Source organism: Bactrocera tryoni, chromosome 1 (assembly GCF_016617805.1).
Source record: "Bactrocera tryoni isolate S06 chromosome 1, CSIRO_BtryS06_freeze2, whole genome shotgun sequence".
NCBI lineage: Eukaryota > Metazoa > Arthropoda > Insecta > Diptera > Tephritidae > Bactrocera > Bactrocera tryoni.
In genome coordinates, this window is record NC_052499.1 from 80417665 (window position 1) to 80444799 (window position 27135).

A 27135-nucleotide genomic window follows, 5' to 3' on the forward strand; every position below is an offset into this window, starting at 1 on the left:
CATTTTCAATTAATATCGTGCCGCAACCACCGCATTCGTCTGAGTTACCTTCGTATAACTTCTGGCTATTCAGCAAATTCTCATGACCACTCCGAGGACACCGTTTTGACTCAATTGAGGATATAAAAGCTGAATCGAAGGCCATCAAGACGGAAGATTTTTCCAAGTGCTACGATGACTATTACTCTATCCACTATGAGCTTAGATAAGGTAATAAAGCCGCAGATCAACCCACTTGAACAGATTTTGTTGCTCAGAACTCTGCGTATTGAACTAAAAAGGTCATGGCATATCAGAAAGCGCTTCGAACCTTAAACAAATTTGTTGAGGCGTATAATATAATATCATTTCGCGTGGTTCGAAGAAGATATTACGCTGAGATGCTTCAAGATTAGTCTAGCCAAGCTGGGATTGTGAATTAGAGCTTAAATATTTCCATCTCACCTTTCCCCATATTGACAATTTGCGCGCTCTAAAATCTGTAGCCTCATCACATGGTTAGCATTATGGCCTTAGTCTTCAAAAAGGCAAAACAAAAACGCGAAATTTACATGATTCATGACAAATCTCAAAGATTTGAGAGATATTCCATACTCTTTGTCGTAAATATTTTATACAGAACGCAGAAATAACAGTAAAAAGATGACGCTCCAAAAAAACGCAAAGCATTTGCTTAGAAGACCCATATGTAATTATGAGAAAAGCAACTGAGACTCAACAAATTAGCATAGAAATGCAACAGTAAAATTTTATTTAACTAAATTGCTTCAAATATATTAATATAATGGAAACAATGACTTCATTACTCTAACTTATATTGCAGTGTCATTGAAGTAAGCAATTCACCAATAACTTTTGTAATAATAAAATTTGAGCAAATCCATTCGAAGCCAACGAAAGCAACCACAAATGCAGCGAAAGCATTGAAATTGTTATTTGTATGCAACCAAGTACATATGTATGTATATAAACTGGAAAACTATCAATTGTTTAACATCTACATCGGCAGACAGAGTGGAAAGCCTAATCCATGACTGAGCAACTAAAATACAATTGTAATGATACCGCAACCGTCATAGCAATTCACATGAATATTTGCCAAATTTAAATAAATATTTTCCAAATGACACGAAGCAATACACACCGATGCAGGTATGCATGTGTGTGGGTGCAAAGTTGTTGTGGGACTACAAGTTCCCACACTGCCGCAGACGACAGCCGAGCCACCTATGACGTTGACGCTGTCGTCAGCGACGCAAACGATAATGTGGCAGCAACGACAGCAATTGAGGTGAGGATGCTGCAGCGTTGTTGCCTGCGCACACCGACCGCACCACGCCGCACTGCCACCCCACAAGCGCAACGCTCAACGCGCAAGTATATGCCACATGCCACGGCAAGCCACGTTGTGCTGTGATGCGGCACAGTCACCTACATTCGTGTGGTAATACACATACACACACACGCACACACATAACTATAAAAGCAAGGTAGCAACAAATAGCTGTGACAGCATTTAAACAACTGAGCAAAACAGCGCGCGATTGTCTAACAACCCAGGCAGGGGAGTAAGGCACGCACACTCAACTTGTTTGCAGGCAGCGCGCAGTTGTTGTCAAGCGACGTTTAAGCCTCTAACAAAAACAACGGCATGCAACATGTGGCATTACACGGTTGTAAGCAGCGCATATTTCAGTCTATATACATACGCCTCAGTTGTGGCAGCTTGCACCTCCGCCTTCACCGCTTCGCACACGCGCAAACTTCTATTTGCATGTTGCGGCGACAAGCAACAAACGCCTGCAACAATTCTCGCCGCTTGTCGCGCACGAAACGCCAACAAGTCAAAGACATTTTCCATGGCCTCCAGCCGCAGCAGTCACACAATCGACAGCACAAATAGCCAGCCTGTGCGCCAGCCAGCCAAACAAACAAGCAACCAACCGTCAATACACAAACACACATCTACAGGCATGTAGCAACAATCGCTGCCACCGCATCTCCGCAATAGCAAAACAATCACGCTAGAAACCGAAAAATGCAGGCGAAGCCACAGTTGAGTCACACGCTCACTCCCCCAACGGCTTGACTATTGTCGCGGTGCGCCCAAACCGCATTTGCAATTCAACAGCAGCCAGCGCAAGAGCGCACTTCCTCGGCGCATCTCCTATGCATACGCCGAAGCTTTGAGCGCCCAGCAATAGCTGCCACAAAAAGCTACACACCTACAAACACACACACATAGTAGGTGTGTGTATATTTACATTTATAGATGATGTAAGCGCCGAAAAGTGTGATGCATCACCCGCGCATTCGCCGGCCATCCAGTTGCGCTGTTGCATGCCGCAAAGACATTACCTGCGCATACTCGTACATACACACACATACACAGCCAGCAACTGCAGAGTCTCAGCCTCCTTTGGTTGCGTTGCGAAGCTTCACACAGCGTCGCTATTTGCCAAAGTTGCTTGCCGTGCGCTTTTGTGCCGCTGCTTCTTCTTCTTCTTCTGCATTGGTCGCTTTTGTCTCTTTGTGCTGCGCATAGTCATTGTTATTGCTGTTGCTGGCCGCTTAGTCGCCTTTGTCTGTTGTCTGTTGTTTGCTGCCTGCTGGCTGTCGTAAATGTTGTCCCATAGCAGTTGAGGCATCTTCAGCAGATTAAAATCTCTGAGCCCATGCGCACAGTGGGTCGCAACCGAACGCCTGCGAACACTTGCGCTTCTTATATAATTCATAGATTTAACGCGGAAAAGTGTGTTTTTGCATAACTTTATGTATTTGACGTAGTCGCCGTAAGAGTTTGGAGTGGGAAAATTATGCGTTAACTGTGTTTTGGGGCGGAATTCAATTGCTTGGTAGCCGCAGGTGCGGTTGCAATTAGTTAGGGCGTTAGATTGCTTGACAACTGCTGGGTTACTATGTCAACAAATACTTACGCAAAGGTGTTTATGAAATTGGGTCATGAGTGACAAGTGCAGGTTGTTCAACCTATACTAAGCTCGTTAAGGGTTTTGTGGATTTGGTGGGCAAAAACATGGTCTAAGCAGCACGCGCCACCTCTCCCTTTCGATAAAGACTTTTGGGCATATCAAAAGGTCGATATATTTTTGTCAGAATAGTGAAGTGAATATATAGTTTTGTCTCGGGAATTGAAGAAGAAGCATTGACCCGGACTGAAACTGAATCAATCTTTTTCCAGATTGGTACATCCCTTTTTTATATAAATAAAAGTAAATATAAATCCATTCTGGCTTTACGTCTGATCAAATTTGACCCGGACTGCGACCGAATCAATTTTTTTCCAGGTTGGTACACCCCTTTTGTTATATAAACGAAAATAAAAAGATTTACATCTGATCAAATTTGACCCGGACAGCAACCTAATTAATCTTTTTCCAGATTGGTACCTCCTTTTTTATGTATATAAAAATAAATATAAATCCATACTGGATTTACATCTGACCAAATTTGACACGGACTGGAACCGAATCAATCCTTTTCCAGTTTGGTTCATAACTAAAGTTTGGTTCATAACTGGAAAAGGATTGATTCAGTTCCAGCTTTTTTTTCCTTTTTTATGTTCGTGTCAAGTTTCATATTCACACTTATATAATTTAATGAGAGTTTGGCAGCTGTTTGTTTCTGACGTGAACGACGTCTGGCGATTTTTACCATGGAAATGTTTCCAATAGTATCACGGCTTCAGAATATGTTGCAAACATTGCAGAAGTGTTTTTTGGGGAGCCGACACACAGCATGCAGTCAAAGCTTTATGCAAATCGTCCATCCATCTATGCTAATGACTATAACATCGAAAGGATTAAAAAACACTACTTGAAAATCATGGTGTCGGCATCAAAAAGATCTCAGAGGTTCTCAAAATCTCTCATGGATCGACTAAACACGTTTTTAAAAAGGTTTTTGATATGAATCTTGTCAATGCTAGGCTCATATCAAAAGACCTACATATTTTTCTAGAACGACATGAAGTAGAGATCACTAAGGAGATCCTTGGCAACATATCTAAGGACTCTACATTCATCAAACCCTTCATTACTGATGACGAGATGTTGGTTAATGAATATGAGGTCGAAACTATCCAACAATCTATTCTATTGGCTCTGCAAAAAATGAACCGAAAACTTTAGAATCAAATTGCATTGAAGGCATTGAAAGTCATCGCTAACATTTGCATGGAAAATTCGATAGAGACTTGAAATGCTTTTATTGGTTCAGGACCTAATTTTGAAGACAATGTAGTTTTTTTCAGTCTGGGTTCTATTTGTTCACATTTTCAGGGCGATAAAGTTTTTTACAGTCCGGGTCTTATTTGATCACATGCTACAATATTTTGATTGTATAATCCGCACAGCGATGCTCTCTAGATCTTTACCAATGTTATGAAGATTCTTAAGGCGAATCTCTCTACCTTGCGATTAAGCAATTTCATTCAGGGAGTTCCACTATGGATCTAAAGAACCATAATTCTTAAATCTGGTTCATTTGAGTTCGTGTTATGATTTGCCGAAAATAATCTTAATAGCACTCCTTACTTTATAAAAAGCTATATTTTCATATATTGAATCTATTCCCGTTTTGCATTGAGATCCGCGACTTGAAATTGCAACAACTAAATTCATCAACTACTTAACACTTCCTTGAGAATTTTTATAATCAGCTCATTACACATTTGCGATCACGATGCATGACTCCACTTACAACAATGCGCGTATAACTTAGCTTCCCTTTCACTTTTAGAACATTCTACACAAAGTAAGCCAATATGGTCGGCAGCAATTGTAATAAAATACAAGCGTCTTATACAAACACACATACATCTTCGCATATGCCACCGCGCGCTATTGAAAGTGAAGCTCCACCGACCACTCAATGTTCGTGAGCCAACAACAAAAGCACCAGCAACAACAATGGCTAGACAACAAAACCATAAGCCGTCAGCAACAATTCAGTGTGGTGAAGAAGCAACACGCGCACACTGCGCAGCGCGGCAAAAGAAGTGTGTGTGTGTGTGGCAGCAAGCTGCGTAGCGCCAAAGCCAACATTGTTGTCACCGCTACCAGTTCGCCGCCACCAGCGCTGCGCTGCGCTGCTTCGTATAACCGCTTTTGGCTTCTGCAATTGTTGTTTTGCTGCTGCGCTGTCGACGTTGGTGCTGGCGTGCAGATTTAGCGTTGAAGATGTTATTCGAAGCTCTTTTGGCTTGGCGTCGTTGCGATTGCGCAGAGATGGGCCCAAAGTGGTTTTCCTTTCGTTTGCCACAGATCATTCCGCTTCGAATTCATAAACGATCAGGTCGTGCATCGCGCACCACAACGAGTGGTTTGAACATTTTTTGTGTGTGTTTCTTTTTTGCCTTGTCTGTGGGCACCACCGCTGAGACTTTGTGCGCGCTGTAAAAACGCTGTGCGCCGCATTTATTGTGTGTTTCTTGTTATTGTTGTCTTATTTTACTCACTTACTAAAGCTGTCAATTACAACGAGCGCTTTCGTGTATTTACATAGTTTGTTTGTTAAAATTGTTTTTGATATACTAAACGGTTTTCTTCGCGTTTCGCTGCACATTGTAAACGCTTTGGAGTGCTAGCGCCAATGCCAGTGTCCGCCTTCTAAAGCGCCCCAAACGCTCGCACGGACATATACGCATGCGTATTTGCATTTGTTTTTCCGCTTGAGCGCCGCTGCGTCCAATAGCTAAAGCCGACAAACGTTGCAGACGTACAGCAAAAAAATTACCGTTAAATCAAGCAACCAAACTCCCGCAACAGCGATGACAATCAACAGCAACACCAACAACAACAAAGTGGACTTGTGAAAATCTCAAAAACGTTCCAAACGCGTGTGTTCGGTGTTACATCTTCTTGTTGTTGTTTTTTTGTGGAACAGCAACAATTAGAAAATCATTAACTGGAATTAAATTGCAACAGCGTTGACGAGCGGAAGCGTATTGTTGTTGTCTGCTAAGCGGTCGCGGTCTTTTACTCTTTCGCAATTCTTGTACAGTGCCTTACGTCTTCATAATTGTGTTGTTATTGCCATTGTTGTATCTAATTGAAGGTGCGCGCATCCTTGAAGTGCGCGCAAGTGACAAGTGAAGTCAAGCGTATAAATATAATATATACTTGTACATAAATCCACCGGAAATCGTCACGACTGCTAAACGAATCGATTATATAGTTCTAATCGCCTGTAAAAATCGTTTAATTACTTGTGTAAATCACTGCTGCCAAACATTTTTGGGCAAGGACATACTTTAAAACCTAATAGCAATTGTTTAACCTTTGGTGGATATTGCAACGGCAGCATTATGTTGGGAGCTAAAAGCATAACTTGGACTTATATCACTGGTAAGTTGGAGTTCTTTCTTAATATTGTGCAATACACAATAAAATTATGTAATTAAGGAAGCGCTAAGTTCGGGTGTAAACAAACGATTAACCGGATATTCGAAAATCTTTATGTTAGGTATTTGGGGGTAAGGCAAGTATTTATCCGATTCTATCTGCATTTGTTGTCCGGGCATAGTATTGTCGCGAAAGGAATTTTTCCGTATCCATTTTTCCGTTTTCCGTATCATTTTTCCGATCTCCGTAATATACCTCACAGATTCGGCTTCTGTGGGATACTATTCATGCAAAGTTTTATCCATATACATTGTTTGGTTGTTGATTTGTATACTGAAAAGTGAACGAATCAGATGAAAATTTTAATTGTGTTATATGGCAGGAGGCGTGTTATTTGTACGATTTTGCCCATTTGCGCACTTTAACGTGGGAATGTCATATCGTATACCAGCTTTGGTTCAAATTGGTGGAGCAGGTCTGGAGATATAGGTTTTCTCCTAAATAAAGGCGATGGCATGCCTATTGTCAAATTTTCATATCGGCTTGTATAAAGCTTTTTCGTATAATATCGGGTGCAAAATTAAGGAGTTAAAATTTTTTTCTCATATAAAATATGATATATGTTATTGTTACAAACATACACTATTTACAAAGAAATTCTGAAATTTTTGGAAAAAATATTTTAAACTCGGCCATTGCGACGCCATTTCCGTTGACCCCTCGGAAAAAAGAGTGAAAAAGTATGTGGTTTAGCTAAAACCTTAAATTAGAACTAGGACGAAGGAAAAAGAACTGAAAATTGGATTTTTGGCATACATTTTTATAAAAAAATAAAAATTTCCGTGAAAATTCCTCGACTTTTTTTTCAAATAGTTGTAATCGCGAAAAAATCCTTTGTCCAAATTTTTAAGAATTATATCTCAAAGACCTATTTGTGTGAAGATTGGTTGAGTAGTTCTCGTGTTGTAGAATTTAATAAGACAATAGAAAAACTACATAGAATAAATTTTTTGAAACCCGTAAGCCCAGGGGTTACAACCTTAGGTGTCTCCGACACTTTTTTTATTGAGTTATCGCACTTTTAGTACTTTTCAAAAACAGTTATATAGGGCGGGGTTATAATACGATTTCAACTATTTCAAGTGCTGAAGAAATTGTTCTGATCGAATCATATAGCTCACGGAAGGTGCGTAGTTCTGTTTCCTGTCTGCTATGAATCTTTTTTTTTTATTTTGTAATCGCGAATATCAGTGGTCGACAAACTTCTACATTCAAATGCTTTATATTCTATCAATTAGTGGAGTAGTAAAGTAGTTAAAAATAAAATTTTAAATTTTAATCTAAAATTTTTTAATTGAAAAATTTGCAACCCTGAAAGAAAGTCACAATAATCAGCACAAAAAGCCTTTTTATCATTGAATCAGCGCAATTGAAAACATACTCAAAGTAAACTCCTACCAAGGCCAGGCAAAAATTGCAAATCCAATTTGATAATTATGCGTCGGAATTATAAAATTGCTAGACCTTTCATGAACTGAATTATGGGGACTTCTTCAAATGATGTCGCCAGAAAATGACACACCGCAATGACCAGCACAATTTGCATCATTAAAAGAAGATAATGCTTACGGAATTATGTACATACATATGTATGTATGTATGAGTACATTGGGCTGGCAACAATTTGCGCCAATTTCAAGGTTCATTCATTGGTACTCTCCGTTGAGATTTGGCACATTTAAAACACCATAATGGCGCTTTTATTGCGCATTGCGTGATTCGCATAATTATCTCCCACACTTATATATAATACCACATACTCCTGTATACTCAAACGCTACAAGCTTGACATTAGCGTTCAAAAATTTGATAAAGCGTCAGAAGCGTGAAATATGTGGAACTGAAAAAAGTAAAAAAATGACGAAGTTGAAATTAAAAAATAGTTTACTTTTTGTATTCGCACTCAACGTAAAAAAAAAAATATTTTGATAAATTTGTAAAAAATTGTTTCGCTCATTAGCATTTGTTTTGGTCAATCACAGTGGGCAACAGCGGCGTGCATTGCTTTTGTAGTATTTCGAATACAATCATACATAGATTTGTGTTGAGAAATCTAATTACGCATAGAAAATTGATTCTGAATGCAACCGCTGTACTTTTGAGCCGCCGCTGCTGCTATAACCAAACGGTGACTGAAGGTCGAACAATCAGAGGCGCACAGCTCAATCAATTGTCTCATCATATTTAGATGGTTTTAATTTAAATGAAGCGGATCATTATTAGATTAACGTACAACACATTTTTTTATTTTTCTGATTTCTCTAGGTTAATTTATCTGTTGTAAACAACAGCTAACAAAGTCTAAAGAAGAATTTTTGACTGAAATTGAGCAATAATTGCGATTTCATAGTTAAAAAGTAACATTTCGTCATTATTCGTTTATTGTTCAGTTTGTTAATGTTTACATCTTCGTAATTATATTTCTTGACTTCATTCGGAGGCTATTTCCTTTGCCTCGTGCAGTTGCTAGTTGCATGCAATATCCGCGAAGATTCGTTATAAGGGTTACTAAAACATTGGTATGCAGCAGAAGAAGAATACCAAATTAAACACGTGAAATCATAAACAAACCAAAAAATACTCAAAATAAACTTTTTATCTTTTGGAACTCTATTATATTTTCTTTGGCGGAAATAAAGAAATACAAAAATAAGGATTACAATTTCATAAAAAAATGGGGGAAAAACAGAAAAAATAAGAAAAAAACTTCGGTTACAAATAGGTGCATTTCTTATAGCTTAAAAAAATGTACAAAATGTTTGTCTCAAATTTGATTGATCAGCTTCTATGGCAGCTACATGCTATAGTATCCAGATTCAAATAATATGTCCAGATATCGAACCTTGCCTTTGAAAATAGTCTATGTCGAAGATATCTTGTCAGTTGACCATGCAAAATTAAGTTGTATATGCTAGACCTTATGGTGGTTCGATATAGGCGGTTTCGATAGATGGGCAGCTTATAAGCAGGCAGCATATAAGACGTAGGCAAAATTTCAGATCCACATCTTCAAAACTAAAGAACTTAAATTTGAATTATAGTTCGCTTATATACTGCCCAGTTGACAGTCCTTGGCCGGTTGAAAAATCCGAGTCCGTTCCGGTTACGTAGACTCGACTGTCATGGGAACGGAAAAAAGGAGCTTCAGCGGCTTAATTAAACAAACGATCTTCTCGTATTCAATTTTCATGCAACTACCTTAAAGACTAGAGCCTAAATCGATTAGAGTTGGGAAAACAGTCAACAATAGGTTAGTGGTAAATTTAGAGTATAAGATAACTAAACGATTACTTCTATTTATACGGGAGGTATCTTTCAAAGTTTATAGAATCGATTCTTAAGAACACTGAGAATCTTTAGTCAGCCTTTTTTAAACTAAAATACTGAGACTTCGAAAAAACCTTTTTCACATTTCGAATGCTTATTTAGCTGTTGTAAACAAAGGACTATTGAGGAAGTATTCCCGATGAATTTTTGTGTTCTAAATAACCGTCAAACCCTCGGGAAAATAACATGGAAAACAAAATTACTTTAGTGTCCTTAAATCCAAAACATATATAAACAAATGTTTAAAATATATATTTACGTAGGTTGTTTATTATATTTCGAGATTAAAGAACAAAAACAATTATTAATAATCGAAAATCGCTTTTGCTTTCGTTTCAACCAATCGCAGAATCGGAATTTACTGTTCTGAGTTATCTTAGCGATATAGTTGTGATATGTCAAATTTTTCAAAAAAAAAAAAAATTAGCCAGGAAGCGCTTCGTGCGCGAATAACTGTTGTTGAATCGGCTGATGTGGAAACACTCACAGAATCGACTGCTGCTTACTTATACGAGTAAATGCACGATTCCTCACCTGTCACAATTTCATAGGGTTGTTTCGAAGTACCGATATCCTATTTGACATTTCTCTCAACAAATCGACACGAGTCTTTATTGAGTGATTTACAAAACTGACAAACTGTATCGGATCTAATGTGAACAAATTTATTTACAGTCAGTTTGCTTGTAATATTGAATGTATGCTAGTTCCAATAACACCTACATATAGTTTTCTCAATCTCACGATAGGTTCGATGACGATCTTGCCATATTTGCTTGCGCACAGCATCTATCGTTTTCGGAAACACAACTGATTTTGGACGACCTTCACGAAATTTTTATTTGAGTGATGTACGACTTCGATTGAATTCACCGTACCACCGATAAACACTGCTTCTGCCTGGAGCTTCATTCTGGTCAGAAAAAATTAGACACTACCGAATGAATATTTATATAAATGAACCAATCTAAAACAAATTCAATTGTAATGAAACCCGTATTTCTTATTTATTTTGGAGCTATTGAATCAATATAACCCTAAGTCTCTAATAATTCACCAAAATACCAAAATAGGGCAAATTACACAAGCATGATACTGCAATAATATTATAACGCGGCAATAATTTCAATATCATTCAAGTAAAATACTTCAGCGGCGGACGCCGTGAATAGATATGTGGACACATGTATTTGATTAATGCGACTGGATCGTCAATTTAATTGCCTTTATCGAATTGTTCGAATCTTTGAACATATCCAAATCCATTAACGAGGAGAAATATTAAGAAATCACCGAAACAAAACAAAACTTTTAATTGATTTGGAAAGATGTGTGGCTGAAGCTTACGCCAACCCCATACTCAAGCCTCCACCGAAACAGGTGGAGCGCATACTCAGCTCATAAGTACCGAATTTGAAGGTGAGGCGTTGCTAATCCGTTAAATAAACACACGCATCAAAAAGCTAAGGAAAAAACATATTCACACGCTTGTGGCTGTGGCTGCACAAAATATGACATGGACGTGATATGTGGCAACAACAATATGCCACATTGCGCACGAGAGGGCAGAGCTAGCGTTCACAATTAAATAATGCATTGAAAAAAACAATTTCATTGTTTATTCGTACATTATAATATTGTATACACCTCGATACGTTGATCTAACAATTGGCGAATTCGAAATTTCCGAATTATTTTGCGAACAATTCATCATATTAATTTCTTCTTCACGCGCGTTTGTGTGGCGCAGTTAATTGCGGCAGCTCAAGGTTGTGAAGAATTCGCAAGCAAATAATATTCCCAGCACCCAAGCTTTATTGCGATTAATATTTCCATTCGAAATTCAAATTTTTATCAATTATGCAATAATATTACGTGTGTGTCCAATCAATTTCTTAATTATGTGAATCTTTTACACATTTCCTTGCTGTCTTAATCGCTACTTGTGCTGGGCCCAAGACTTCGTTTACATATGTATACATAAATATATGTATATACTACATATATATGTACAACTGTTTTCATTTATGTTTGTTTGTTTTTGGTTATATTTTTTTCTTGCCACTTAACTTGGCTAATGACCATCAAGGTACAGCGCCGGTGATTCGGCATTAAGCTGCATAGTAAATGTGAGTAAAACGGAAATTAACCAACTGACGGTTTGTGGTAATTTTGATGATTTTGGTATCATCGCTGTTTTACTATTATGAATTAGTAAAAATTATTTATTTTTTGTTTGTAATCTCAATTGTTGTTAATATGAGAATGGTCATTAATATTGCTAAGATTGAGTTATTTCCTCGAGTGTTTTTTTTTCAAACTTACTTCTCAATGAACGTACGTCAAACTCCGAATAAAATAAAATTTTATTTTTTCAGGCTTAATAATTAAGCTTTGTTTTCCTTAATAAACAGTGATTAAGTCATTGCGATTAGATTCGACTGAGTGTTATTAAGTAAAATTCTTCATATGTGTAAAAATGGCTTTTGTTAGTTAACTAATAAAATGGCTTTTGTTAGTTATAGTTACTTATACGAGGGCTGCTATATTATATATATTCTGGCCTAGGGCAACACCAAGTGTTGCCAGTTGCAATCTGGCATTTCCATAGGAAAGTTTGACATTGGTAGCATAACATCACTCAGAACGTTTTGTCATTTAATCGTGAATTGTTTTATTTACAGGGAATTAAAAAATTCATCTCGGCCAAAAAATGGAATTAACTCGTGAACATTTTCGTGCGATCATTTTTCACAACTTTCGACGAGGATTATAACGACAAGAGTGCATCGATGAACTAAAATCTTTGTATGGCTATGAAGCACCATCCTATAGCACTGTGAAAAACTGGTACAACGAATTCAATCGTGGCCGACGCTCGCTCAAAGACGAATTCCGTTCGTCCAAAAACAGCAGTTGTGCCAGAAAACATCGATGCCGTACGTGAACTGATAACGCAAGACCGTCATGTAACATACCTTCAGGTAGAGGCATGCCTATGCATTTCTCCCACCAGCATACATTCGATATGTCATGAACACCTGGCCGTAAAAATGGTTTGTTCTCGTTGGATCCCGCACAATTTGACAGTCGCTCAAAAAAAGGCTCGTGTGGATTGGTGTAAAGAAATGCTGAAAAAATACGATCGCGGTGCTTCAAAAGACGTTTATAAGATCGTCACAGGTGACGAATCATGGATCTATGCGTATGAGCCCGAAAAAAAACAGCAATCGACAAAAAAAATAAAAAAAAAACATTTTCGTTGATAAATATGCCTATTACATTATTAGGCCAGAAATATATATAGCAACCTACGTATCTATTGTTAGTTAACTCATTGTCGATCCTCTTTTCACGGGTCTTTTCCAATAGTTGATTAGAGTAAGATTAAGGTTAGTACTTATAGTATCATGAAAATTATGATTTTATAAGAAACTATGTTAAGGGTAGTTCTTGTTTTTCGGAACCAGTACTAAATATTTTGAGGCTATATTTTTTTGGCACATTTTGCCTTTATAATATTTTGTGTTTCGGAAAAGTTCCTAAAGGATGTCATTGTTTGCGATAATGCATTAACATACTGTATATCGTATCATTTTCTCAAAATGGATCCTACTATGTATATATTTTCTTGAGTGACACCACTTCCTTCAAGAATTTGTCTGAATTTTAAGTGTCATATACAGTTTTAAAGTTTCGGCAGCAAATACTTCAGTATTAAATTGTTTTTTTTTTTTTCAGTTTATACTTTGAAAAAGTATTATGCTTAGAGTGATTTGATTCCTTTGATGTTTGGATATTGAAAGGTTAGAACACTTGGCGTCCAATCACATGAATTAGTAATACAATTTTAAGAATCATATGACGTACCTACAACTTGGATAACCTTCGCTAGGGCTATTTGTCAGTGAAGCAGGTGTAACATGAATACGGTTTTGTTCAGTTTCGATTTCTCAGAAATGATTAAACTCCAAAAGTATTGGGTATGGATTTTGTTAGTGCAGAAAAAGCAACTTTTTTGTGTTTTCAAAAAAATGGTAATTACCATATAAACTTCGGACTAAATTATTTTTTCCGATTGGAATTATTTGTGAGATAGTAAATAATACCCAACGAAGCCATTGACATAATGCTTTTAAATTACTCTGATGCAAATCTTTTCTAGTTAGCTATCTTTTAACTTGGTGATTACAGAAAACTGGCATTTGCGTCAATTTATATCAAATGCCTATATTCTATAAACAGTTTTTCATGATATAAACGAGACAGTTTCCAAGTAAAACGGCTTGTTTTAATAAAATATTTTTACTTGTGCTCTTGGTATTCGACTAAGCCGATTAACCGGATAGGATATAATTCGAATAATAATATTCCGTTTACAGCATCCGGTTAGTGGCAAGACGTCGGCTGTTCTATTAACCGGTCATATTCGGCTAACCGGTCAACGATTCGTTGCCGACTATTTTTTCCTTCATTTTGCTATTTTCATTGAAAAAAGTGAAGCCATTGAGTAATACGAAGAAGTTACCTAACACGATGGAAAAATGGCCATAGATTTTAACCATTTCAATTTAGCAATTGGACGAATGTGTTAATATTTATGTTATTTATGTGTTATAATTTATTGGATGCAAGCAGCTTCTACGTGATGTCACCATATTTCCAGCAATGGAGAATGTCCTATCTGTTTGAGATGAGGTGGCTGGAATGCATAGGTATTGGGGAGCTAGCAAATTAAATATTTCATGATAAATCTGCTTGTGATTTTTCCGTGGACTCATATTATGACCAATTTTATGGTTCGGCAAATGTTAAGACTATTCGAATAGTATTATCAGTTAATATTGCTAAAAATAGTTATAAATCTGCTATTCGAACAATAAGTTTTCAGTTTATTACAATAATTTTAAAGCACTAATTTTTACCAATAAAAATATAGAGTTGTGGAAGTTGTTAAGTCATTGCCGTTGTATGAATCTAAGAGTCATAAAAAATGCGATTACGCTCAGCTACTTAAGAAATAAATAAATTCATAAATAATTTATTTTGTGATATAAAATATCTGATAACAGATGAATCCACAAGCCAAATTACTAAAGTGCTCAGAAAATTATTGTCAATACTCGTAGCAATTTCAGTAAAACATTTTTATTATTTAAATAAAGCAATTCAGTTAGAAATCACTTAACAACAAATATTTTCGGAACGCATAATTACCGCTTTAAACAATAGGAGGATAACACTAATTGTATACTATTTTACACCTCACTTCGCTGCCGATTCTTAACGCATGTCTTAATACATGTTTTGACTAAGCAATTTTCTTCATTAAATGACCTAAATATGTACTTACAGTGATAAACTACAACAAACATATAAAGCCATTAAACCAGTTTAATTGAGCAAAAACCAATTCTGCGCCAAGGCCATCCGGCCGCGATGAGCCGTCCATTGAAGCAACAAATCGCAGTTACTTTCAAAGCGCATTTTCCCAAAAGCCCACTAACTACCACATACGCAATCACGAAAAATATAAACACTAAACATTAAATACAATAATAACAGCAAGAAACTATAATATTTGTTTGTGTCTTTTTGTCATTTTGTCATTGCAGCAATACTCTTGGCGACGGCGGCTTGCATTCTGGGACAAGCGCAGCTGGACTATCGCAAGCCATGGCCGACGTACAGCCTGCAAAACATGCCGCAGACGCGCTTCACATGCCACGACAAGATACTCGGCGGCTACTATGCAGATGCGGAGACTCAATGTCAGATGTTCCACGTCTGCGTCAAAGTGTCCGGAGTGGGGGTAAGTGCCAGCAACTTCAAATACTAATGTGTAAGTGTGTGTGTGTGTGTGTGTGTGTGTGTGTGAAGATCACAACCAGTCAAGTCAAGTGGCAATAGCAGCTCTGAACGCTAACAACAGCTACTTTGCAACGCACGAACTGCCAAGAAGAACAGAAAACAAGAAAATTTGAAATAATATTGCAATCAAAGTGTTAGATGCAGGCCATCGCAAGTGGCCATTAGACCGAAATCACAATCGAAATGTCAAAATATGCGAACGCGATACACTTGCGTTTTCTTTGATATACCGATGGCAGCTGCAAGCGGTGCGCAATGGAGGCATCGAATATGCGCATGCTCAATAAGCGCGCGATAGTGTTGCTCGCTTCACGAAGCAGTTGCCACTGAATTTTCTGATGTCGTGCATCTCCAGTTGCAAGTAAAACGAGATATTTGACCAAGTAGCAGCTACTTGTTCGTAATGTTTGCTTGAGTACAGGAGGTTAATAATTCCAATTTGGACTTCCTAAGCTTTTGAATTTAACTTGAATCTGAAAAGGCAGACTTCTTGGAGAACTGTATTTTAACATGGATGTCATAACTTCTTGAGGCTGTGCTTAATAGCTGGAAGCTTGGCAGTTTACTTCTAACGGAGCGAATCATTAGAACTGTTGCATAATCGATGTACATGAGTTCCACTATGTCGTTTGGCTAAAAAACAGTTCGAGCTTTCGCGTCAAGATTTTTAATAAAAAGTATATATGGCACTCTAGTGGTTTGAGTTCTCCCATAGAGTATTGTGCAGATCCCAAACACTATACATAGTTTACACAGTGGCGGATTCAGAGAGGGAAATGGGGCACATTTTCGCCTCCAAAGGCAAATGGTATGAGGAGCATTTTCGATCCATTTATTCATAACCGAAAAAACGCGACAAAACTGAAAGTTGACGAAGAAAAAAGAATCTGCGACCGGCAAACAAAACGCGAAAATTTCTGCGTGAGAGCTTGCGAAGAATACTACAGGGTCTCAGTGTACATTCCTCTGTTGGATACAATCGGCGAAGCTTTGAAGACGCGCTTTTCTAGAGAAGTATTGGATGAATTTCAACTGAGTTCGGTGCTTCCAGAAAAAGTATGTAACTAGAAAACCATAGAAATGGAAAATCTTATTGACTGCTTGAGAGATACTTGTACATATATTCAAAGGCCTTTTGAATAATGATAACGTCGTGCGACGTTTGAAGCTCAAAGGTGAACTTGATCACTGGCAGTGCCATTATCAAAAGGCAACAAGTTACATTGGAAACGTTTAAGAACAGCGATGTAGACCTATGCTCCATAGTTCATAGTTTCCTTCGCATATTCTGCACACTTCCTTAACAAATGCGAGCTCTGGGCGCTCTTTTTCGACACTTCGCCTCATAAAAACATGGCTGATTAAGAACCTGCTTCAAGACAGATTGATCGGCCTGGCGTTGCTGCACACGCATCATTATATTGAAGTCACTGTAGAAGAAGTTCTCGAAAGATTATTAAAATTTGTCCACATAGTTTTGTTTTGTGAAATTTTTCTATTCAATACACGAAAAGTATGTCACCGCACGTTAACGTTTAATAATAATATTAGTCATATTATAATAATATTCATGCATCAAATAAACGTTTATAACCCAAAAATTGTTTCTGGATCCACCCCTGGCTTACTTATGGTTCTCAGGTACTCTGAGGATGTAAATAAAAAGCATACGGTCATGACAAAACACCGTAGGTCGATGGGGATGCATTGCAAACATAATTTTTACAAAAAAGCCATGTATGCTTTCTGTTAATGCCGAATGTAACATAAGTTGATATACATGTATTTTTGAAGAAATCACAACTTAAAGCCACTTACTCGAAACTGAACTGCCACTTAGGATAGCATGTCTAAAACACATACCACTTTTCATATATGCTATGATGTGATACCTTCATGTGCTCTTTCTCGAGCCATGATATCTAGGGCGTCAAAGCTTCAAACGTTGCGGACAAAGAGCTTGAAGTCCTGCATGAAATCCGAGTTTCATCGTCTATCACGTGCTAAATATTGGAACTAAAATCGCTCTTACTTATCTCTCTTCATTGTTGCTGTATCGCACAAAGGTTCCAGCAACAATTCGTAAACATACGCATATACTTTTACTACGATCTCGCAGTGCCTTAAATTTTATGCTATAGAAATTTGTATATTATTACTTTCTAATGAGCACATAATCTTCAAAGACGATACAGATACAAATTTTTCCTCATACGTTAGTTATTAAAATTATCTAAAAACTGATCGTTCCAATTTTTCTCGCAAATTGAATTTTCCACTCAAGCATCCCAATCGTGACTGCTAACAACTCAAGATTTACCATGCCGATTTTTACGCAAATAAAAAACAGCCTCAGTGGCGTCACATTTTTGAACGCTCCTACTGTTTTGCCACACGAGCTTAACAAGCGATATGTTTGCGAATGACCTTTGCAGTTAAATTAAATTTTATTTCTTCATACTCGCACATACATATATTTATCTTCGATTCGGTTCGAAATGCCGTTAAATAAATAAGCAGGAAGAAGCAGCATGTGGGTTGCAAACTCCCTGCAAGCGTTCTCGCGCAGTTGGCTACCTTCATTGGCGGTTTCACATTTCTGCTTAACGGTTTATTTGCAGATTCTTGCTTTTCCACTCTTGTGGCTCTTATTGTCAACCGATATTTTCGTCTTTATTGTGTTGTACATTAATTGAATGTGCACTCCGGCAGAGCTGGAGCTTGTTCGCAGCAAATCAGCGCAGCTGGTAATTCAAGTCGGTCACATTTAAAGTGCTGAATTGCCACAAAACATTCTGAATTTTATTGGCTTCGGCAGCTAACGGTAGCCAACCGTAGACTTCTAAGCGGCTGACGGCATGTCTATGAGTTTGTGTGTGTGTGTGCTTGTGCGCGAGTGTTCTTGCCATTAGTTTTCCATGTGTGTCACAACATTTATGGTATGTTGCACGTTGTGCGCGACTGTCTGTATGTTTGTGTGTGTGCGCTTGTATTTGGCAATGCTCCCACAGCGCTTGCCGTTTCGCGAAATGGCAGAGTTCAACTGCAACGATAATTATGTATTGCAGAATATGATTTTGCTGCGGTTTTTGCTGTTCGCGCTGATTATAAAATTTATGATGCGCTCTAATGCAATACAACTGTAAAGCGCAAGATACACACATTTTTACTCGCTTAACTGTTTTCATACTAATTTTGTATCTGGCCTAGGGGGCATGAGTAATCATGCACTTACTTTTAAGTAGTCCACAGAGAGTTCTCATAAAAGTGCCAATTGAATAAATATATGTATGTATGTTATTTTATGCATATAAATATACATATTTGAATGTGGATAATCTGTTCAAGCATACTTATTCACATTCTCGGTTAAAGAGAAATATGGATTAATGACATTCTTGAAAAGATGAGGTAGCGATATCTTTTGACATTTTTTCGAAAATATAAAAATCGAAAAACTAATTATATTTATATAAATCTAATGATTTAAGATAATCCCAATGAGTGTAAGAAACTTCAAAAATCCTTCTAGAAACATAAATATCTTTGTAATACCCAAAAACAAATAACAATAAAGTTTATATACATGGAGACAAAGGAATTGTAAATAAAACACTCGTTTCTTCCCTCCATTCCGACGACTGTTGACTTGAGATCGGAATTCGCACGATCAAGCATGTCCAAAGAGACCGGTTTACGGTACTATTTTTGATAAAAAAAATTCTGCTTTACTTGTTCAGCTGGACTTGTCGAGCAAGTACGCGTTTCATAACTAAAATATTCACCAAAATCATTCGAGCGGACTTGTGCTCTCTCTAACACTTGTCTTACGATTTTCAATTATCATATCCTTCACTTTTTTAATATTTTCATCAGTTGAAAAAATTGAAGCACTGTAAGACTTTGCCAACATTCGCACCTAAAACTCCGGGTGACTGTCTGTCCGTCCGTCCGTGCAAGTTGGAACTTGAGTAAAAACTGAAATATCTCGATGAAACTGCCATACAAAAAAACCCCATCGAATGCAGAGCTCATAAAGCGTTTACATTACGTCGGCTTAAACTTTTAGACTACTTGGGATGGGGCATTTGCTAAATCTTGTTATAGAACTAGTGAGAGATTGATAATGGAAATGGAATCTAGGGAAGAATACAGTATCGATGGAGAAATTGACATATGACCGATGATTCAATATGGAAAAACTCGCAGAATATCTAATTGCAAACCACCATATTGTAGTTTTTTTCAAACTTGCTTGAGATGCTAGTAGTTCACGACGACATTTTTTGGTTTATGGAAAGTCTCAGAAGGGTTTCTGCTTTAAATAACAAGTTTGTTATATTTCTTATGGATAGTCAGAGGATAACTAAGAAGTCTCACTGCCTAAACCCACTCTGGCCCCCGTAAAGCTACTGTTACAAACGTTCTTTAGAGTAATAGATGTTAAAGAAGCACCTCAGAGCTCGCTTCCAACACACCTACAAAATTAATTAGAGTTAATAAGGTTGTTGAACCGACCGAAACTCTTAAAATTTTATGAAAGAGTGAATTGTATGAAGTGTTATGGATTAACACAGAGCACTTTCCCTAAGAGATTGAAAGGTTAGGTGGTTGAGGCTTGAACCAATTGGAAACTCCAAGTGTAGCCAGATTCTTCTCCACCTGGTCTTTCCGGAGTGGAGGTCTTCCTACCGCGTTGAATAGATAGTTACGTAGCTAAAATAGCAAAAGCAGAAAGAGAAGCATATACTAAACACTAATTATCATTTTGATGTGACATTTGACACAGATGTCACTGATAGTCACACCAACCTGGATAAAAATATTTGGATGAGTGGGTTTTCAAGCAAATTTAAATTAAGATGTCTTACTAATTTTTGCCCATATCCAATCCAAGCGCTTTGGCTTATTGTTGAAGTAAACTCTGAAGATCTAAATCGGTAAGATTTCAACAAAATAGATTTCTGAGTGAAGGCCCAACTTCGCCACTAATCGATTTGAATATTAATAGTTGCGTGAGGTCTAACTCATGATACTTTCAGGTGAAGCAAGCACCCTGTGGGAGCTAGAGTCCCAGTCGCATGTTGAAAATATTTCATGTTATTTTTTCAAGTACAAACGACGACATTATTTGAAAGCTTTTGACAAGACATACTGTATACAACCTAATCACCAATATTAATAATCTTCACAAAAACTTGGGTCTAAGTTAGATTTAAGTTTATAAAATTATATGGAAAGACTTTGGCACAGGTTGTTGATTCATCGGACTCTGGTCTTGGCTACAGAAAAGAGACTCATATACATTACCAGCAAAGCAATCCAAAGTGGAACTCAAAGTGCGATCATGAAAGAATAAAAGCTCAAAGCGATCCACAATTGCCACAGCATTAGGCAGCAATTGCTTTAACGCCGTTTCGAGACGAGTTTGCAGCGTGCGCAAATCAGAGTCGCTTAAGCTGATACACTAGATCGGAATGAGGTCGTGTTAGTAAGAGATATTCAGATAATTTATTCGCCAACCTGCAGTATTACACTAAGAGTGTTGTGTTTTGTATCCACCAAATAGAGTTCCAAAAGGATATACAGTACACGATTGCATACAGCAAAGCGCTTTGCAGCGGCAGGACCCGTTACATGGGTCAGGAATGTCTCAGCAATAAATCAGCCGCCATGCAGCTGGAGAAATGGATATTACATAAGAGAAAATATATCTTATCCAAATACGGATATAGGAATATAGTAAAAATAGATTTATGGCTAGGTATACGACTACTATTGGAGGCACATATTAGTTTTACTTACTCTCCATTCGCATGGAATTTATCCGAGCAGTATGTGTTCCTTTATCAGTAACTTAAACCTTATACTATACGTACATACTTCTGCGGCTTTTGACAACTCTTGCTCCATATTGCTGGCCGCCTCCGTTTCGGTTTGACCCCTCTTCAGACGTTGCGACATATTCTCCAAAAACTATTGAAAAAACCTTCTTCTCATCCTGCCGTATATGCCTGAGACAGCTATCGATTCAAATGATTTTTTGTTGTTCTTTTAGGCATAACACAGGCTTAATCGTACATAGTACATATTTTTTACATTTACAACATATTAATCCAACAATGGGATTTAAATTTATTATGCAAGATAATTTAATAAAATGTCGCTGCGTTTCCTCGTCTTCATTATAATTCATAATAAAGTTTACCATAAATTTGCAAACCAAAACATATTTACACATAATTAAGCAATTATATTCCACAGGTACAGGACTTCCGTTTCTTGTGTCCCAATGGCACCGCCTTCGATCAGGAAGCGCAAATATGCGCTGATTGGGGCGACGTCGACTGCGAGTCATCCGTGCTCTATTACGGCAGTGACAACTTTGATCTGTATCGTCTGGGTTCAGGTTTTGAAAGTAAACGCGCACCCTTGGCTGAAGAAGAGGAAGCAACGTTCCATTTGCAGCGTGCCGAGAGCAGTAAGTGCAGAAAATACCAAATATATTATCTTTCATTACAATATATAAATCAGTATGATAAATGGTTAGTAAGTGTAGATTATATAATATATTTTATGTTTTCAAACTTAAAATATTATGAAACACCCTGCACTTATTTATAACGCCAATTCATGCAAGTAATTATACAACATCTGCGATAAATATCTCATTATATTTATTAGGCGATATACGCCGCTCCAAAGAGACGCGCGTTGATCAAAAGTCACGCCCTGACCAACCGCCGAACTATTCGAAACACTTTGGAGCAACATCTCAACGCAACTCTTTCCATAATTACGCAAATTCAAATACGCAAAACAACAACAACAATGACAACGATGATTATGCACCAACAAAAGCACGAAGAGTCGAGACGACACCGGCGCGTAGACCCATTGTTAATTATTATACGCCAACAACTTCGACCACCACCTCCACAACAACTACAACAACGACCACTGAACGCAATTACGACGAGTCAAAACGTAAGTGATGCCGAATTATTTAATCAGCGATCCATTTGCTTCGCTGAACGTTTGACCTTTCTTTTTTGTTTTTGTATTTTGATTTATATTTATTTCAAAACTTTTTCTCACGTCACCATTTTACAGAAGAGTACGATGACATCTTCAAAGGCTCGCATAGTTCGCACTTCTTCGCGAATCGCAACGGCGGACGCGAGGACGATTTCATTGATCACCCGGTGAAGGCGAAGTTCAATGATGTTAGTGACTACAACAAGAAGACTACAGAAAGCGCCACCACTGGCAAAACACGCGCTCAGCCAACACGCCCGAAGCGTATTCAGCAAACCAGCACAACGACGACAACAACAACTGCTACTTCCACATCACTTGCCACAAATGCACCGAAAGTCATAAAGAAGGTCACACTGCAATCCTACTACAACGTCAGCGGCTTTGATTATACCCAGCCGAAGTCCACTACTCCGTCGACCACCACTACAGCAGCTACTTCGACTGCACGTCCGAGTTACAGTGCTGCAAATCGTTTCAGTTTCAATTCAAATGACTATCAGACACAAGAAAAAATCGATCCGACGACCTACAACCCGACAAGCGGCGTTTATCGTATTAAAAGCACAACGCCGAAGTATACCGAGTTCACACGGGAGAACACTGTTAGCGCGAGAGGCAGAAGCACGAGCACGAGCGGCAATTCGTATTTGCCCAAAGAGACGACGCAAAGTCAAAGTAAGCCAACCGCTGCGGCGCGCAAAGCGCAAAAACTGGAGCGGACACAACAAAAACTGGCTATTGCGAATGAATTTGACGATTTCTCAAAAATAAAGTTACAACCACCGCAACCTTTCCAGCCTGCTCCCAATACACTGTCAACGCAATCGGCGCAATCAACGCAACCATCTCAACGTCCCACTACAGCGAATCAGTATCAAGAACCGCAATACTTCCGTTCACGTGGCGCAAAAGGTGAAAAGTCTCAACGTCAGGGCAATCAAGAACCAACTCCGTTTAGTGGCTCACCAAAACAACGCGGTACTCCCACAACTGCCGCCGTTAGTACGGCAAGATCCTCGGTTAATCCGGAGTCGCGTCCACGCGGTTTTGCCAGTCGTGGCAGCATTAACTATAAAGCCACCACACAACGCGAGACGGATTATTATGCGCCTACGACAAGCACAACCAAGAAATTCTCTACACTTGTGCCGAAAACACAACAATCGCTGACGCCGACAACCTTCAAACCAACAACTTATCAAAAACCACTGGATACTTTCCTCTATCAAACACAACAGACTGTACGTCCTTCAAGTAAGGCGACCAAACAACCGAGTAGTGCAATTAACACTTTAGCACCCACCACCGCTAATCCATACTATGATCCCAATGAGGATGACGGCCAATACCATCCGGAGTTGTATGAGGTTGATTTCCCACGCAATCGTTTCAATCTTCAACGCTCCTCAACAACAAAGTCGCCAACTACAACAACAACAACCACACGTTCCTCTAACTACAACAATGATTTCCAGAATCCACAGAAACACCTGAAAACCCAACAACAAACCGCATTCCGCAAACAACAAGAGCAAGCGGAGCCAACCGACTTAAGTGATGAAGATGAACTCTTCAAGACCGCGCATTCCTTGAATTTCGGCGCCGCCAGCATCAATAAATTGCGTGCAGACATTTTCAAAGCCGAGAAGAACTCACAGCAATACAATTCACAATACAGTCCGAAGCTGGAGACGTCCTCGACGAGATCAACTAGTACGTCAGCGGCCTACACAACAACCACACCCAGCACAACCTATAATTACTTCGCCTACTCCACAACTCAGCCGACAACTAAGCTGTATACCACCAGCAGCACCAACGCACCGCCAACGTCGACATCCACCACAACTACAACAAGACGTCCAACCACCTTTATTACCACACCATACAGTGTGCCAGTCTCGACCACCAAGGTCACGAAGGCGCCCAAGAGCAGCAAATCACCCGGGAAAAAGGGCAAGAAAGGCAAGGGCGCCTCCAAGCGTCCACCACATGCCGATGAGGACACCAGTTACGACTATGCCTACTATGACACCGACACATTGAGCGAGTCCCCGCAGGAATATCCAGACTACGAGATTGCTGAGTTCGTTAAAACGCGCAGGAACTAAGGCAGAGAGCTGAGGCAATTCACACAAACACCTATACTTCATAGTCGCGCCATTATTAAAAGTAACAGAAGAACATTTGAACTATCTACAAATAAGTGTCGTTCAACAAAAACGGAAAGTCGGAGTTGTGCTGTTATCTCACTTCCCAAATCCAACAAAATTAACTTCTTTGAAGTTATTGACAAAGCTTGAAGTCGGTGTCAGTGCCAGAGTTTTTTAATGTCACATTTACTTATTCCGCCCACTGTCACCCTGCCCAGAGCAGAAGCGTGTGCCGCGCTTTTCATTATACAGTTATTTTTTGTACTTTTTATACCCCATCCAATATCTTGTAATTTAATATTATTATTTGCGTGTTTCTAGTTATTTGCGAAATAATTATAAAAAATACGCGAAAAATGCCGCAGTTCATAGTCGTTAGACAAATACTCTACACTTTTATTTTTAGACCTCGATTTTTTATGCAACCACTTTTCGTGCTCTAATTGTCTTTCTTTTTTACTTAGAATTTTCGATAAAATACTTTTTTTTATTTTTTTATTTATAAAGAAGACAAGTTGAGTTAAGTTACATAAGTTCGAAATGGCAATTTATTGTAACAGCAAAGTGTATTTACTTTGTAAGTTTTTGCTGTAAATAAATTTTAATAAATATTTAAAATAAAAATATATGATTTTGTTTTTGTTTCCTTATTTAAATAGTTCATAAAAAAAATTAATAACTTTTCTTGTTTTGATAAACTGAAAAGGTTTGGGAAAGCTCCCAGTAGTATATACGACTGTTGCTACAAATTTACAACTTTTCATTAATTATAAGATAACAAAAAGCACTACAATATAGTTAGTACCTATATCAGGGGCGAATCTACAGGTTGAAACTGCGGGAGAAAAATACAAAAAGAAGCTACAAACGCCGAGATGACACCCTGTTTTTCACATAAGTTGAACAGCAGCTGTTCGAAATCCGTTGAAATTGCTTTGATTAAATAGATATCTGAAATATTCAGAGAGGTTACAACGTTTTCCCATGTTTTAAGACCGAAACGTAACACTGTTTTAGCTCAATTCTTGGGCAAAAACATTGTGCAGCTTTGTGAGATATGATGCAAAATTATATAGTTCCCCCCAAAATTCTTTTCTAGATACGCCCCTGACCTATATGATATTTCCATAAAGGCAAACAGTAGAAAAAAGTTTTAAAAACCCGGCCACGTATTTATTTGTCTCTAGCTGACCCCGCAGCCGTTGTCATGCGTGAAATTATGTGTTTTGAAATGAAAAGAAAGTTGAATTTATATTGTGTTGAAAATCATTTATTTGCGATTTTTCTACTTTTTTCAATGTAGCGCAGCTTGATAAACAACATTTTTTGGTTTCTGTTCTAGTGCGTAAATGTACAGAGAAGCTGGGTTTCTAACTCGTGAACACGCCACGTATATCTATATATATGGTCGTGTGAAAAACATAGCATTTCCAGATTTATACCACACTCTTCTAGCGACTATCCGTGTGTCCTGTTGATTGTCATCGCAAATGCAACTTTCCCTGGAAACTGAATACGTTTGAACTGAAATGGTTGTCCCCATGCATTCGATAACTGCGTCAAAATCAGTCAAGTTCGCTTATAAAGTTTCGGCTCATGAAGATTGTGAAACATAGTAATGATAGATCCAACTTTGAAAGGCAAACGGTGCTGCGGCATACGAAGCCTCTCCAAAGAATTTAGAAATTCCACTGGATAATTCACGGCTTCGTTTTCATTGTCAATACGATCGATCGATTTGTATGAGCGCAAACCTCCCGGAATTTAACTTTGAATCTTCCAGTTTAAGTCATAAACATTCATGATGAGTTCATCTTTCGTTGAAGTGAATTGACAAAAGGCAGGTGAAATTGATAACAAACCACTGGAAGTATCAACCGAAATTTGCCCGTTTCCAATTCTTAGCGAATACAATGTAAAAGTCATCGGCAACATCATTTTTTTCGTATCCCACAATTGACATTAATTTGAAGGCTGATATGTTGAAATGATCTTCGCGAAAAGTATGCGACCTTCAGTGGCATACGAAGTAGCTACCGCATTATCCGTCGTTTGTTTCCAGTGATTATCATAATCCAGCAATTGCAAATGCTGGCATGCTTCTCAAAAAGTTGCACATACTTTCAATACGTAATGACTTAAATGAATTTCGGAAAACTTTCATGAATGGCAAAAGTAGATATCCTAAAAAGCGCTTTATTGCAGTTCACGTATCGTGCCATTTGATACTTGCTGATCTCACCTCGTTCAAGGCCAATAATGGCCATGTTGTTTGCTTTGGTGACGTATGTGATCTATTTCAGCAAACTGCAATACTCAAT

The 27135-nt window shown here is 38.1% G+C and overlaps 1 protein-coding gene across 1 annotated transcript; it reads left to right on the top strand.

Moving 5' to 3' along the window:
• The first annotated feature begins 5654 nt into the window (after positions 1–5654).
• Positions 5655–25247, top strand: LOC120766655 (mucin-5AC). Its single transcript, XM_040092287.1, has 5 exons — positions 5655–6365; positions 15365–15561; positions 21885–22101; positions 22305–22607; positions 22734–25247. The coding sequence occupies exons 1-5, from the start codon at positions 6326–6328 to the stop codon at positions 24770–24772; spliced, it is 2796 nt and encodes a 931-aa protein (XP_039948221.1). The 5' UTR covers positions 5655–6325; the 3' UTR covers positions 24773–25247.
• Positions 25248–27135: the final 1888 nt, after the last annotated feature.